Source organism: Balearica regulorum, chromosome 20, assembly GCF_011004875.1.
Source record: "Balearica regulorum gibbericeps isolate bBalReg1 chromosome 20, bBalReg1.pri, whole genome shotgun sequence".
NCBI classification, from domain to species: domain Eukaryota; kingdom Metazoa; phylum Chordata; class Aves; order Gruiformes; family Gruidae; genus Balearica; species Balearica regulorum.
The window spans coordinates 7,053,781-7,069,593 of NC_046203.1; the positions used below are offsets into that span (position 1 = coordinate 7,053,781).

Here is a 15,813-nt window from a genome sequence, read left to right on the forward strand (position 1 = left end):
CCCGGGATTGCACCCGCCGCCGCGGGGCCGGACCGGTGGCGCCGGGCGGGACTACAACTCCCGGCGGGCCGTGCTGTGCGCTCCGCCCCGTACCGCAGCGGCGGGCGGGCCCCGCTCCCGCTCCCGGCCCCGCTCCCGGTGCAGGTGGCCGGGCCGCAGCGGACGCGCCGGAGCCCGGTAAGAACGTGGAACCGTCCTCTCCTTTCGTGACCTCCCGGCGCCGCTCTGCCCAGCCGCGGCGGCCACGCTGCCTCTCAGCGGGCGGCCGGGTGGGGCCGCTGCGGCCCACGGTCTCCTCATGAGGCGCCGCGGCCCTGCGGGCGGTACCGGGGTCCCTCAGCCCCACGGTGTCTTCACTGAGGCGCTGGGACCCTGCGGGCGGTACCGGGGCCCCTCAGCCCCTCCCCGGTCTCCTCATAAGGCGCCGCGGGCCTCCTCCTCAGCGGGCTGCGCGGCTCCCCCTGCGGATATCGGCTCTTCCCGGGCGGTTCCCGGGCCTGGCCGGGGTTAAGGGAGGAGGGTCTCGGCTGCAGCTCCGGTGTGAGGCCGTGATGGGTCTCCCGGTCCTTCTGCCCCTTCAGATGGGGCTGGGGCTGTGCTGCTTGCCCTTCCTGCAGGAGATGAATCCAGCGGCCCCAGGGAAGGATGGGGTGGGTGAAACAGGGGGATGCTGACTCCCCATTTCACCCCCCTCATCCTTCTCCAGGGCCGGTGGGCTCATCCCCATCACCCTGCCCAGACCCAGGTGGGAGGGACCGGTGCCTCCCCAGCTGCTCGTGCTGGGGAGATGCCTTTGGAGATCTCCTGGCCCCTGGAGCTTTACCATTAGTGCTGGGGCTTCATGGAGCCTGGTCACCTGCTTGTCATCTCCCCTGTAACCTGCTTCCCAGGCTGGTCCCTTTCCCCAGCTCTTCTCGGGTCTCTTGTGCCCCTGGGTCATGGATCCCTGTGGTTTGCCTTCATACCCGCTGGCTGTGGAGTTACAGGCAGGTCTTAATTTTCTCTGTGCTGATGCAGCTAGACAAGACCTGAATCCTTAACAGCAGGGCTGGAGGTCTCTGGCAGTAGTGCACTGGTTATCATTTGGTAATCTCTCACTGGTTATCTCTCAGCGGGAGGCACCGGCCATGCTGGTGTGAGGCAGAGATGTGAGCAGAGGATAACAGAGGCCTGTCTGGGCCCGTCTTGCCTTCAAGTGGGAGATTAAGTGCCTTGCTGCCCACACAGAGTGTGGCTCTCCCACCACTGGCTCTGCATGTCTGTCTGTTTGATGAGAGCGTGTAATGAAGGGCCCAGGTCTTGGCTGAGGCATAGTAGTTTGATGGTGATCTAAGAGTTGCTTGTTTAACTGCAGAGAGAGGCTCCTAGGCAAAATGCAGTGGGTCCTGCCCTGCTAAAAGGCTGAGGGACTGTGTTGCGGGACCTCAGGCCTGGGAGGTGTTCTGTGGAGAGAGCTCAGATGCCATTAGCACAAGTGGGGATCTCTGGGCAGAGGTTGTGGAGGGGGGGATGTCCCCAGGCCCCCTCCCAGGAGCAGTGTCCTAGGCTCTGGTGCATTCCTGCCTGCTGCTGGTGGCACAGCTAAGAGGTGAGACAGCCTGTGTGACGTGCCAGGGCACAGCGACCACGTGGTGCTGTCTTGGCTCACAGCCTGCTAGCATCTCCTACCAAATCCACGGAGGGACCCCAGACCTGGGGGGAGCTGCATGGAGCAGAGGGAAAGCTGCAAGTGTGGCTCCCAGCCCCACTGGTTGTGGCAGAGCCCACCCAGGGCTACCAGCTTCAGAGCAGTGAATTCACCTTCAAGACGGAAAGGGAAATGACATGAATGTTTCCTTCCTCTTTGGCCTGCGTCCATGCCAGGAAGGACCAGTTTTGTCTAGGAGCCCTTGAGCTGCGGGGGTCACATCGATGTCACTTTCCTATGCCCAATGCTGCCACCTGAAAAGAGCCTTTGCTAGATTGCAGGCCCCTGTGAGTCTTGGAGTCACACCTAGGGTGTGTTTGGAATGGGGACAAACGTGCTGGTTTTGGGGGACAAGTACCAGAGACTGAGTTGTCATCTACAGGGCATGGGGCGGGAGTCCGGGCACTCCTGGCAGCAGTGACAGCCCTTGTTCTGCCCACTCCAGCCTGGCCAGGGCATGCCTGTGCCTGGCCTTGTCCCTGACCAGCTCTGGCGGTGTCTCCAGCAGAGCCAGGCCAGGAAACTGCCCGCTGACACGAAGGTTTGCAAACACGAGCAGAGCTCAAAGGACTGAGTTTCCTGTCCCTGTTCCTGTCTGAGCTGTGTCGGGGAGCATGTGAAGCTGTGCTCTCCCACTAGTCATGCTAGCCACCCCAAAGTCAGGCATGCAGGAGAGCTGGTGCTGGGTAACAGGGACACCTGGGTTATGGGGACAGAAGGATCCTTGGGGTAGGGAGGAATTTGGAGATGGGTGAGGGGCTGAGGCAGCACTGCCTGGCATCACCCTGGTGCCTGCGAAATATCTGTACAAGGTCTCCTGCCATGACTCTGCTCCCACATTCGTGAAGTGACTTTATCCGGCATCTCACGCTGCTGGGGTATGGCCATGCCCCTGGCTGGTGTGCAGGATGTGGCTCCCCAGGTAGGAATGGCCTTGCTCTCAGTTGGCACTAAGCAGTGCCATGCTGGTGGCTTAATTGGAGGCCATCTCCAAGGTCCGGTCTGTGGGAGCTCTGGGCTGCTAGGTTAAGTCCTTGCTGCCAGGAGGAGCAATGACTCAGAGACCTCATCCAGGAAATTGGGGACTACTAACGCATCCCCCGCCCATGGATTCATTATCGCCAAGTCCAGTGCGCGTGGGTTGATGGCCGTGGTTTCTCTCTCCCCAGGCCATGATGCTGCGTCTGGCTGCTTTTGCAGCACTGCTGCTGTTCTTCAGGATCAGTCTGGAGCTGTCCTGGGCCCAGGCCATCCCTGCTCTCTTCATCTTCTACCTGGGATCTGGTGGATGGGACTTCTTCCTCATATTCATCAAGACAATACGAAGGGACGTCACGTAGGTGTCTTGGCTGGGATGGCTCAACCATCCCCCCTTCCCCCTGGCCCACTGCTCTGCCCTAGTGTAGGTGTGAGCACAGCCCCCAGCTCCCTTGCACAGCCCTGGGTTTCTGCTGGTGCCCGGCCCAAGTGGAAGGAGATTTCCCTCTGCCACGCCCGGTTGGCTCCAAACTCTCGGGCAAAGTTTTCGCAGGAAAGATAGATTTCAGCTGAGCTCTGAAGTCTAGTGGCCGTCCTTGTACTTCACCCTGTCCCTAGAGCTGCTGGCATGGCACCAGGTGCCTGTGCAGGGTCGATTCTGAACTGGTACCAGGCTGTGCCAGCTCCTGGCAAGAATTTGTGGGGAGGGAGTGGTGGCATCTCTTGGAGAGCACCTGAGGCTCAAAGATGCCCCTTTGATCCGGGACATCCCTGTCTGCAGCCTTCCAAAACGTATTTCTCCCTGGCCTCCATCAGTTCCTGGCTATAAGCATCTTTGCAGATGAGCTCTGCCTATGTCCGCACTGCTCAGGGAAGCACCCAGAGCTGCTGCTGACCTAGAGTAGGGCCTGGAGCAGTGATGGGCTGTTACAGATCCTAGAAAGGTCCTCGTGCTGTGCTGGCTTTGCTGGAAGAAGTGGTTTTGCAGGGGTCACTGAGCAGCTGCCCTCTTGCTCCCCTTCCTTTGGCAGCACGGGGCTGGTCCTCTTGCGGGTGAAGTGGCAAGTATGGAGGCACGTGAGGGAGAAGAACACAATTGCCAAGATCTTCCAGAAGACCGCAAGCAAGTATCCAGAGAAGACAGCACTAATCTTCCAAGGCACGGGCGAGAGCTGGACCTTCCGGCAGCTGGATGAGTACTCCAACCAAGTGGCCAATTTCTTCTACAGCCAAGGCTTCCGCTCTGGTGACGTGGTGGCTCTTTTCATGGAGTCCCGCAATCAGTACGTGGGGCTGTGGCTCGGCTTGGCCAAGATTGGGGTGGAGACCGCCCTTGTGAATTCCCACCTGCGCATGGAGGCCTTGCTGCACTGTATCACCATCTCCAACTCCAAGGCTGTGGTTTTTGGGGTGGAGATGATGGAAGGTGAGGGGCATGTGTCAGGGGTGTGTCTAGTCTATGGATTTAGTGTTCCTTTCCTGCCCGCCACAGAGCAGGGATCCAGAAGAGAGTGGACAGTTAAATTATCCAGGAATTGGATCTTTTTTCTTTTTTTTTTTTTTTTTTGTTGCTGCCTTTGGACACTGGGCAGGATCTGGAGTTCAGTGCTGTCTGGCTCCCAAACAGTCTGGGTGTGAGGATCCTTATGCCTCTTGGGTCCATCCCCTGCATGAAGTCCTGGGCTGGGCTAGGCCTGCCCCACTGCACGGGACAAGCCTCCCCTTGCTCTCTGTGGCTTTTAGCCACATCCCTGCAGCACCTCAGCTCCAGCTCCTCGTGTGTTTCAGCCCACACCTCTGAGGTTGATACTGTCAACAGACCTCTTGGCACCAAAGAGGTTTTGGCTGGGGAGAGGTGGAGAACAGGATCTTCTAGTCCGTGAAGAGGCCTGGGCTGTGGCCCCAGCAACTGTTAATCATGGGAACGACATCCTCCTGGGATGGCTGTCAGCCCTTCCGGGACTTTGCCAAGCACAGCGGGGGTACTGCTACCTGGGGCAGTGTCTCCCTGAGGAGTGTCTGGGAGGGCAGGAGGTCTTTGTGCTGTAACGACCCTGAGTCTTTCCCCATCTCCCCTCTTTACTTTCTCAGCAATGCAAGAAGTGCAGCCCTCCCTGGAGAAATCTATCCATCTGTTCTGGTCCGGGGAAGCAAGCTCCGAGTCCGCACTTCCTGGTGCAAAACACCTGGACCCCCTCCTGCAGACAGCGCAGCGGCACCAGCCAACCCCCCCTGATAAGGGCTTTCTTGGTACGTGGTCAGCTCTTGGGACCAAAACTCACGGTGGTATTTCTGTGGATCAGCCAGTTACAACACTGGCAAGAACATCTGCTCAGAGTGCCGATGGCAGACATCTGTAGCAAGGCCTGGGGTGTTTGGGATGGGTCTTACTCTGGTGTCTGAAGCTATGTGAATACTGTGTGGAGCAGTATTTTGCGGTGCCCTCCATGTGTCCAACAGACTTGATCTGCCAGGGATGAACCCAGCATGTTCTTGGTGCTGTCGCATAAAGTTTTGGCTCCGCTGGCACAAGCAGAGTGTATAAATTTGACTTATCCCCTTCTCCTGGTTCAGCCAGCTCCTAAACTGGGTATGTGACCTTGTGTCCTCATTGCTCTCCAGATAAACTCTTCTACATCTACACCTCTGGCACAACAGGGCTGCCCAAGGCTGCCATTGTGGTGAACTGCCGGTAAGGCCGCAGGCAGGGGCTTGGGGAGGACGGGGCTGAGTTCTGCCCTGTCCTAGCACAGTGTCTCTGGCCCTGCTGCTGACGTGTCCCTTCACCCTTTTGCCCCAGGTACTTCCGCATGTCCAGCTTAGTTTTTTACGGTTTCCGCATGAGGCCCGACGATGTGATGTACGACTGCCTCCCGCTCTACCATGCTGCAGGTAACGTGTGCCATACGGAGCCCTGCATGCCAGGACTATCTCTTCCCCTCAGCCAAGCCCAGGCTGGAGGCTGATGTGGCTGGAGGCTGATGTAGCAGCAGTCTCCATGTTGAGGAGGAGCTGGCTGCTGCTGGCAGTGTCTGACTGAGACTTTCCACTTTTTCTCTGGGAGCCAAGAATCGATCTGGCTGACCTTTGGAGTGGGGAGTGTGTGGGTTATCCCAGCTCCTAGCCTGGCTTTGGAATAGCTGCACCTTATTGGTGCTCCATGTGGAAAGTCAGGGGGAAGGGGAAGCGGTGCCTGCCTGGCTGGCTGAGACATGCTGGGACATCTAGGTGCAAAGTGCTGCCCCAGATCTTGCTGCCATGCGTCTCCTCCCCAGTGCCTGCGGTCCTGGGGGCTTTGGCTAGGTGAACACCCATCTGTGGTGAGCCAGCATGTGACCTTGCCCTGCCAAGCCTTTCCTGAGCGGGCCAGGTTGGAGGTGTCTGGGGATTGAGGGCTCCCCTGGCTGCCTCTCCGCAGGGAACATCGTGGGAGTCGGGCAGTGCCTGCTGCAGGGCATGACGATTATCATCCGCAAGAAGTTCTCAGCCTCGCACTTTTGGGAGGACTGCGTGAAATACAACTGCACGGTGAGGCCATGAGGCAATGGGCCAGCCAGGGCTGGGGAGCGGAACCTGGGGATCTGTGCCGTGCTGAGGAGACCTCAGCCACTGGAAGAGAGGGAGGCCTGGACTGGTTTTGCCTGTCCATCCCAAACCACCTTCCAAGGTGGTGGGGCTGTGTCCTTCCCACCCGGGGTGGTGACTCCACATGTCCAAACCCTTCCCATGCTCCAGCATTAGCCAGGAGGTCTCGAATAGGTTTCACAGACTGGAGGAGTGGGTTAACCGGGGAGGGATAGGCACTGGACAAGCTAGGTCCTGGGTTTTACTGCAGCCTCTTTAGGGGACTTTGGGTGTGTTGTGCCATTCCTACCTGCCCTGAAGAAACCCCAAACACCCTGGGGCTTGGCGGAGGGGTTCCAGTGAATCTTTCCTCTCCATCCCTCCCAGATTGTGCAGTACATCGGGGAGATCTGCCGCTACCTGCTGAACCAGCCATACCAGGAGGTGGAGCGGCAGCACCGGGTGCGCATGGCGCTGGGCAACGGGCTGCGTGCCTCCATCTGGCAGGAGTTCATGGCCCGCTTTGGCATCGCCCAGGTGGCTGAGTTCTACGGGGCCACCGAGTGCAACTGCAGCCTGGGAAATTTCGACAACAATGTAAGGCTCCACAATCCCCCCATGTCCCAGAGGGACTACTGGCCTGGGCAGGGTTGGAAACCCAGTCAGGCTGTTTGCTCCTGATTTCTTGCTCCAAGAGGCTTGGCATGGGTTGTCATCCACCTGGAAGGATTTTAGCTGTTGTTGTGCTGTGCCAGCTCTCTGGTATCCTGGATGTGCATGGGCAGCAGGCTTGGGGTAGGAGAGATGTCCCTGCTACCCTTGGCTCTCAGCTTTTTCTGTCCTAGGTTGGGTCATGTGGCTTCAACAGCAGGATCCTACCAGGTGTGTACCCTATCGCCTTGGTACGGGTGGATGAAGACACCATGGACCTGATCCGGGGGCCGGATGGTGTCTGTATCCGCTGCAAACCAGGTGAGGGCAACCACAGGGATAAGTCTCCTCGACCCTGTGTGAATCTTTACTGATGTACTTCAAGAATTTACCTAGGTTTGAGTCTGCTCAGTTAAACCCCACCAACCTCACTAGACACCATTTTTTCTTGGGTGCGGGTGGTTGCTTCCCTTCTTCACCCCTTTTTCTCCATGCAGGGGAGCCGGGGCAGCTGGTGGGCCGCATTGTCAAGAGCAACCCCTTGCAGCACTTTGATGGCTACCTGAATCAGTCAGCCACCAACAAGAAAATTGCCAAGGACGTGTTTACAAAAGGGGATGCTGCCTATCTCACAGGTGAGGCAAACAGGGCCCTTCTGTCCACTGAGAGTGGAGGAGAAGGGTTCCTGGATGGGCGTGGGGGCTGTCCCAGGCTAATGGCACTGTCCTGAGATGCTCCAGGGTTGCTTCTAACCCCTCTGACACCTCAATTTTTGCCTATTTCTCACTTTCCTGTAGGGGATGTCCTGGTGATGGACAAATATGGCTACATGTACTTCCGGGACCGCACTGGGGACACGTTTCGCTGGAAAGGGGAGAACGTTTCCACCACAGAGGTGGAGGGGACGCTGAGCCGCATCCTCAACCTAACGGACGTGGTAGTTTATGGGGTGGAGATCCCAGGTAGCTGAGAGGGAAGAGGATAATCAGGGGAGGCAGGCGGGCCTCTGGCACTTGAATGTGACCATGTCCTGCATGTCCAGATTGACGTGTCCTTTTGCAAGAGGCTGGAACAAGGCTTCCCGTGGGCTTGCTGGGAAGAGGCCACCAGACATGTGCCTAGCAGGAACCAGAAGGTTCCTTCCCTCTCTCAAGCTTTGGTCTGGTTTGGAAGGACCCTGCGTTCTTTCTGGACAGGCTGCAAGTGCCTCGTCTGGGAGGAGGTGACCGTGACCGCAGGGTGTCGCTGGTAGCCTTAGCTGCAGGGTGGTGACACAGCTGGATGCACCAGCGCTTCAGTACAAAGTGGTATCTGTGCCAGAGGCCTTGCTAGTGCGGGGCAGAGGGAGATGATGCTATACGGACAGTGTGTCTGAGTGCTTTCCCTTCTTCTCTGCCTCTTAGGGATTGAAGGGAAGGCAGGAATGGCAGCCATTGTTGACCCGGAGAACTCCTGTGACTTGGAAGGCTTTGCTAGCGAGCTGAAAAAGGCCCTTCCGCTGTACGCACGGCCTGTGTTCCTGCGGTTCCTGCATGAAGTCTCCAAGACAAGTGAGCCGCTTCATGTGCACTTGCACTGGGCACAGAGCTGAGGAGGAGCCTGGTGGGGAGAAACCTGGTAACGGAGGCTGATCTGCAGTAGGGTCAGGATGGAGCCTCTCTGCCCCATGGAGCATCTCTGCTCCGTGGAGCCCCTAGCCAGTTCCTCTGGTGGTTTAGGGTGCAAGGCTAGGTCTGGGGCAGCACGTGTGCAGTGGGAGTGGGAGCGTGTGCAGCCGGTGACCCCTCATTCCTCCTTCTCTTCCCATTCCAGGCACTTACAAGTTCCAGAAGATGGAGCTGCGGAAGCAGGGCTTTGACCCCGCGCTGGTGAAGGACAGGTTGTACTTCCTGGACTCCAGGCAAGGCCGCTACCTGCAGCTGGACGAGGCAGCATTCAGCAGGATCCAGTCGGGACAGCAGAAGCTGTAACTGGTGGGACTCAAGCAAGACACCTCCCCAAATCCTGCTGGGGAGAGAGGGGCAAGGCAGACGCTGGGGAAGAAAAGGTTCAAGGAGCGATATAAAGGCATGCTAGAGATTTTATTTGATGAGTTTTACAGATCATGGTTTGGGGGGAACATGGGGGACTGAGGGGAGGGAGATGGTTACATACCAAAGCATAGACTCATTATGGCTTTATTTTCTACTTGGTACAGCGGTGGTGGTCCTGTGCCACAGGAGGGGCAGTGCCCTGGCCAGTTGAGTAGGGATGGGGTGCCCCTGCCATTCCACTTTGCTTTTCCTGTCTTTCCCTCCCTTTTCCTGCCTGCAGCAACCCTTCCTTGTGAAGGCCATGAAGGGACCAGTGCTGGGCTCTTTCCCCACTCCTCCACCAAGAAGCCAGCTCCTCCTTGGCACAGGGCCCCTGCTGGCAGAGGGAAGCTGGGTGCCAGGCGCAGGCCCTGCCCCCTGCATGGACCGCTGGTGTTGTGTTTCTGCTGTGAATCAGGGGAGCAGGGTAGTGCTGGGCTCAGGAGAGGGACAGGGACGTGTTTCTGCCATGCCTTGCTCTCTCCTGGGGATGACATTTCTATTTTTCACAATCACACGCACATTATATTATATTTTATATATATATATTATACACGCTGACTTTTTTTTTTCAATCTTAATTTATTGTCTGTACTTCTGAACGTGTCCTGGGTTTGTGCAGTAGGTGGAGGAGCAGCCCAGACCTGTCCTCTCTCGGAGAGCCCTTTCTCTCGCAGGGAGATGGGACGCTCGTCTGGGACTGATTCTCCTCTTCCAGCGTGGGTGCAGCTGTGTATGTCCTTGTGGCCTTGCTCCATGGTGAAGGACATGAGCAAACTCCGCTGTCTTGTGGACACTTCTCTGGGTCTCTTACTTCTACATTTTGTGGATGCAGCCTTGTTTTATGCACCTTCTTCCTTGCAGAAAGCAGGTGGTAGAGTGGGAATGATGCTCTCAGGGCTTTCCTGCTGCAATGTCTGTGCCCTGAACATGGGAGGCAACTTGCCTAGGGGAGAGAAAGTCCTCAGGAGGATGGTCTCTGTGAGAGCCTAACTTCACATGCTCTGCATCTCTTCCCACAAGAGCGCTCCCTGTCTCCACTGCAGCAGACAGGCCCTGAACTGAAATGTCCATGTTAAACACCTGACTTGTGCTATGTGAATTCCCTGCGATGTGTCTGATGTGAAACAGCCTTAGCAGCGATGTCTGATTCCAGTCCTTGGAGACCATGCAGAAACATCTGTTCCAGAGAAAACTCTGGATTGGGGGTTCTTCTTCTTTTTTTATGATTTGTTTTTATGCTTTTAGCAGGGTTACTCCTTAAAAATGACATCTGTCTTTTGTGAGGGCAGGGTGTGTCTGCTCTTCTAGCTGTGCTTCCACACCAACGTACCTGCCTGCCCCAGTCTTTCCTGTCCTTACAATTAAATGCGAGTATGGGCTATGCTGGAGTTTCCTACCTGTTCCTTGCGCAGTCCTGCTGTGTGTGGGGAGGCAGGGGAATGTGCCAGTTTGGGAAATGGGAACTGCCACTCCAGAGCATGACCTCCCCATGCGGACTTCAGCTCATCTCGGAGCAGGGGGAAGCAAGCCCCTTGCTGCTGGGTTTGATGACTCTGAAAACAACCTCTTGATGAGACCCTCCCCTGGCCCTTCCACCAAATCCCCACTCCCCCTTTCTCCTGGTCCTGTTCTCAGTGTTGCCATCCCAGTTGGTCCTGGCCCAGTTCTTCCTGTTTACCCTGGCACGTCTGGCTCCTCCACTCCTCTCCTGTTGCCTCTTTCCTCTTCCTGCTGCTTCCTCTCTCCATGTTTGGCCGTGCTTAACCTCCCAGCTCATTTCTGCCCTTGCAGACCTGTTTTTTGGTACCCATTCCCCTTCCCTTACTGCCAGAACCGTCTTTTAGACCCTCTGCATCCAACCTTGGGAATAGGAGAAACCAGCTCCTCCTTGGTATGCAGGTACCAGGGAGAAATGCCTTGCATGAGCCTGGGTGGGGTGTGTTGCCTGGCAAGATGCACCATGGGAAAAGTGCTGGAAATTTGCATCATTATGTACCAGATGCACCTTCAGGCATGCTCAAATTGATGGCTTCTCCAGCATCTCAAACTAGAATTAAAGCTTTTAGCTTATTCAATCCCCTGGACGCAGTGACTCTAGGCAAGGCCCAGCTCGGAGCTGCAGCTGGCCCTCTCTGCAACCAGCTCTAGGTGGGGCCAGGTGAGGACGGGGGGGGGGAGCATGGGGTGGCAGAGCAGCGTGGTCCGACACTGCTTCTGGGGCAGCCTCTGTCCCAAAGCACCCCCCCCAGCTTGGTGGAAGACAGGCCTTGTCCCCACAGCCCTGCAGTGCCTGTGGAGTTCAGCCTTCAAACAAGGTGGCTTTGCTTGCGGGGGTCATATTTAGGGCCCTGGGGATGTCCCGTGGCCTCAGGGGGCTGGTGCAGGGTATGCAGCAATGGCTGCTGCCTCTGCAGATGCTCCGGTCCCACTTTCGGACACTGTTCCTCTCACAGCCACCGGTGGAGGGCAGGCTGGGCTTGGCAAACATCTCACCTCAGGGGGGACCTATTTAGGGGCTCCCCTGGGGTCTTGCAGCCCCCCCCAGGGGGCTCAGAGCCCTGGCAAGCAGTGGGGGGCACTGGGAGCAGGAGGGGTTAACCCACGGAGGGGACAGGTCAGACCCTGTCTGAGGTGGAGAGGAAATTTCAGGTACAGACCAGTGTGAGGCCAGTGGCATTCCCAGGCACTGGCATTCCCCTCTGCTCGGGAGGTGCCTGGCAGGGACTTCGGCAGCACCAAGGTCACCTCGTTGTGCCAGACGGGTGGTGGGCAGCAACCTGAACCACCCGACCTCACCCAGCCCTCTGCTAACGGGAACTGGTGAAGGGTTGACCCCCCCAAAGTCAGCCGTGGGGGCTGTTGTCTGAAGATGGATGGTTTGAAGGATACGGGAGTGCTGCTCTCCTTTCCTGGAAGAGATGGCTGTGCTGCCCTGCACACAACGCTGCTCTGAAAGAAGAGGGGCTGAAGGGCAAGGCTCAGCGCTGTGTTTCTGTCTGTGTGAGAGCAGGTTAGGTTAAAAAAGCCAAGCGAATTCTGCATTCAGGGCACTCACTGCCTGTTAAACACAGATGCAAATAGCTTTGGAAGCTTGTGGAAGTATGGCTGTTATTTATTTGCAAGTAAGCCCATCCAAGTGGAGACCAGCTTGTATTGTTGAGTTTTGGAGATGGATGGGGATTATAGGCACAGCTGAGGCCTGTGCAAGGAGCAGGATTTAGTCCTTGCTGGTGCTGACACAACCGAGGGGCTGGGACCTGGCCAGAGCACAGCAGGGAGCTCATCCTGCGCACTGCATTCCCGGCCGGCTGCGAGGGGGAGGAAGGTCATAGTTGCAGGGTGTGGGCAAGAGGAGCAGGATGGGGGCCCCCTCGAGGTGAGAGCTCCTGTTCTGGGGAGATGGGGGTGCTGAATGACTGGGAAACAGCTCGGCAAACAACACGGGGGGCTCTGATACACAGGCCTTTGGCAGAGGGCACCTGCAGAGCTCAGCGGCACCGATCGAGCGTGGTGCTGTGCCAAAGGGCTGGGGCACGCACGTACCACATACACGCCTCTGTGCTGGGATTTCCCAGGGAGAAGGGAGCCCCATGAAGGTGTAACTGTGAGTTACTCTGTAAGGAGCCACCCTGCCTGGTGATGCTGACAGCGCTGTGGCATTGCGAGGGTTAAAAGTACCATCTCTGGTCCCCGCTGGAGATCTGGTGGCTGGGGACAAGTCCCCATTTGGGCTGTGTTTGTCCTTACTGAGGAGGGTTGTGTCGCACTTGGCAATGCTTCGAGACTCCCTGCAAAACCCAGCTACACCAATTAGAGTTTTTCCGCTGGCTGTCAGCTTTGGGTTGAAATCCTGGGGCCTTTTTAAAGTTCCAGCTCCTCCAGAAAAATGAAGCCTAGTGCAAGCGTCCCTGAAGCTCTCAGCCCAGGAGTACAAGTGCAAGTGTGGTACTGAGCCCCGGATCAATGCAGGGACAAAACACTTCCAACAGAGAGGTGTTTGGAAAGAAGCAGCCAGTGCTTAATCATAGTCTGATTTTTTTTTTATTCTATTTTTATTTGTGCAATTTTAAGGAAAAGTTAATTGAATCCTTTTTGTATGATCAGAGACACCTTGCAAAACTTCTCTCTCTCCTTTGATCAATAAGCTAAAGTCTGGCTCAACAGCTGCATATAGATAAAAGTACAATATATAAAGTATGAGGTATTACTCTTTTTTAATTAAAATACTTTAAAAGCTGTTTGCATGAGGTTAAGAAAACATTAAAATCCTTTCCTGGGTTATTATTAGCCTATTAATTTAAGCAAAGCCAAAGAGCTTTACAAACCAAATGTACTTTTCACCATGGAGATGGCTGCTTCTCCCAGACCCTGCATCCTCGACAGTGACAATAATATTAAGAAAAATAATGCTGTGACTTTCTCTCTGATCAGCATCTCTTTCTACCTCTAGGTCCAACTCAGCCAGGTCAAGCTTGCTGTGCAAAATTGGAGAGTTTTTTGCCTAAATGCAGGCAGGGGCTTTGCAAGCTGCTCAGGACCTTTCTGGGTGAAATTAATTTCTGCTGCTGGAAAAGTCTGTGATAATCTTTAACACTGCATCTCTCCAGCCTCCTCCTGCCACTCTTGACATGCTGGAGTCTTCCCAAACAATGACAGCTGCCCTCTCCTCCGCACGCTGGCGAGCTAGCTTTGCCTTTAAGCAGTGACAGGGAAATATTCTGTACTAAATAGGGGCCTATCCTTTGGTGCAGTCTTTAGAAATGGAAATACGCGATTCCCCTGAGTAGTTCCAGTGTGACCAGGAGCAGGGCCAGGGATGGCTTCTCCCTCTCAGTTTGAAGGGGCTGAGTTGCAGGAGATTCCACTAAAATGATGGTCCGTGGAAAACGCCTGTGTCTCGTCATCCTTCGTGCGGAGGAAAGGGATGGCAGCTTTCCTCCTTAAAGCAGAAAGGCCTCACTAGGGAGGCAAATGTCGTCAGGGCTGTTTGCTGCTTAGCTCCTGAACAGCACGGGATGGCTGGGCTGTGCAGCAGGGTGAGGCTGGGGGAGCAGGGGACAGGTCCTGCTCTGCTCTTTTTGAGCCTGGCCCATTTCAGTGGCAAATCCAGCCTTCCAAAATAACCCAGGGTTTGACCCTCTTTTCTCCTGGTTAATTAAAAATCCTGCCTGTAGACACAAATGATACCAGTCCAGGCTCTGGGAGAGTGTTGGGCAGTTGGAGTTGTGCAGTACAGGGTGGCAACCTCGGGAATCACAGGTGATGGTGACTCTGAGGCCAGGACATCCCCCTGCTCGGGAGGGCATCGTTGCTCAGATCTCCCCAGATCCCTCACCAAACGATCCCAGGCTTGTGAAGTGGGATACGACCCCTGCTATGCAACATCCCCCTCCTCGATATGGCCCTGCCTTCCTCTAGCCCTGTCCTCGAGGGTGCTGAGCAGCCCTCCCCAGGGACACCAGCATCTTGCCAGCCTGAGCAGGACTCGGGGACTGATCTTGCCCTGGAGGTGACACCTCCCACGACCCGCACAGAGCCCTGCGTACCCCAGCGCCGTGCCAGCGGGGCCAAGGAAGCAATGGTGGCCAGAGCATCCCTCCTGGCCTCCGGCCATCCAAGTGGCCTCCGGCTCGGCCGCAGGAAGAGGCTAACAGCGGCGGGCGGGCCACCTCCTCAGCTTTGAGTATCACTTTCAGCTATTCTGAAGGTTAAACGCCTGTTTAGAGCTCCCTATTGAAGGTAGAGCCGGGGGTGCGGCATTGTTCCGACGCCCTCTCGCTTTGTCTGGCCGCTTTCAGGGATGCCCTGAATGGGAAGCGGCCCCCCCAGCCCAGCACCCCGGCAGAAGGGCTCCTGGGGGAGAGGCGCTTCCTCCCGCCCTAATGACATTCAGGCCTCCATCGGTTCAGCTCCCGCTTTCTTTCTGCTGCAGTTTAACCCGGGCACAGAGGCCGGGCTCCATCTTACTGATCTCTGCTTGACACCCAATTACCACATGAATGGGAGAGAAAGGCTGCAAAAGGCTTTAACTCCCACTGACCCTCCTTCCCCTCTGCCTGCTTCCCCCTCTCCCCGTCGTACCCCCTCGCCTTTCTCCGGCGGAGGGAGTTCAAAACTGAGACGGGGAAATCAAACAAAGCCCCGAGTGAGGAAACCCATTGTCACCGCCTCCGCGATGGCTCCCCTTTCGCCAGCTATTGTTCCCCTTGAAGTTTGACTTGCTGTGTGGAAGGATGCGAGCAGCTGTTTGCGCATTCCCCTGATGTTTTATTGAAAAATAATTGAATCGTCAGTTTGGGGCTCTCTGATAAAATGTTTCCTCGTAGCGCTGGGCCCTGTCGTATTTATAAACTATGTTTCTCTGTAAAATGTGATGGCGACCTAAACTGTTTCCTCCAGAATAAACCTTTGGCGGAGGGACGGAGGCATGGCCCTTCTGTGCTTAAGGGGAGAGAAAAAGCATGCAAATGGCAGAAAAAAAACAAACAAAAAAAAAGCCAGGACTGAGACAAAAGAAATTAAACCCTCTTTATTGCCAGGCTCAATTTCCAACCTGTTCTTTTGTCTGGCGCAGCTGAATTTGCGGGAGGGGAAAGGCGGGTGCAGCCAGAGCACCCTGGTCGGCTGCTGCCTATTACTGCACGTAACCCGGGGTGAGCAGTGCGGCTACCTGGGGACGCCTGGTCCTGCCCAGTGCCGCTCCAAGCTTGGGACCAAGTGAGGGATCTGGCATGGAAAACCGGGTATAAAAAAAAAAAGAGGTTTCGCTTAAGTAAAGCACAGTGACACATTCATGAGTTTGAACAGAACAGTGTAACAGTGAACTGAACACAGGGTACGCCTTCAAGGCAGGAGCCT

General features: G+C 56.1%; 1 protein-coding gene across 1 annotated transcript; it reads left to right on the forward strand.

Moving 5' to 3' along the window:
- Window positions 1-18: 18 nt before the first annotated feature.
- On the forward strand, window positions 19-9,533 carry SLC27A4 (solute carrier family 27 member 4). Its single transcript, XM_075772013.1, has 13 exons — window positions 19-177; window positions 2,857-3,023; window positions 3,697-4,091; window positions 4,757-4,915; window positions 5,288-5,357; window positions 5,466-5,557; window positions 6,084-6,193; window positions 6,617-6,826; window positions 7,075-7,201; window positions 7,378-7,515; window positions 7,678-7,842; window positions 8,284-8,430; window positions 8,693-9,533. The coding sequence occupies exons 2-13, from the start codon at window positions 2,860-2,862 to the stop codon at window positions 8,848-8,850; spliced, it is 1,935 nt and encodes a 644-aa protein (XP_075628128.1). The 5' UTR covers window positions 19-177; window positions 2,857-2,859; the 3' UTR covers window positions 8,851-9,533.
- Window positions 9,534-15,813: the final 6,280 nt, after the last annotated feature.

Coding starts and splice junctions, on each gene's coding strand:
- SLC27A4 (XM_075772013.1), top strand. CDS start 2,860: ATGATGCTGCGTCTGGCTGCTTTTGCAGCACTGCTGCTGTTCTTCAGG. Junction 4,916..5,287: donor CCCTGATAAGGGCTTTCTTG/GTACGTGGTCAG, acceptor ATTGCTCTCCAG/ATAAACTCTTCTACATCTAC. Junction 7,202..7,377: donor CTGTATCCGCTGCAAACCAG/GTGAGGGCAACC, acceptor TTCTCCATGCAG/GGGAGCCGGGGCAGCTGGTG.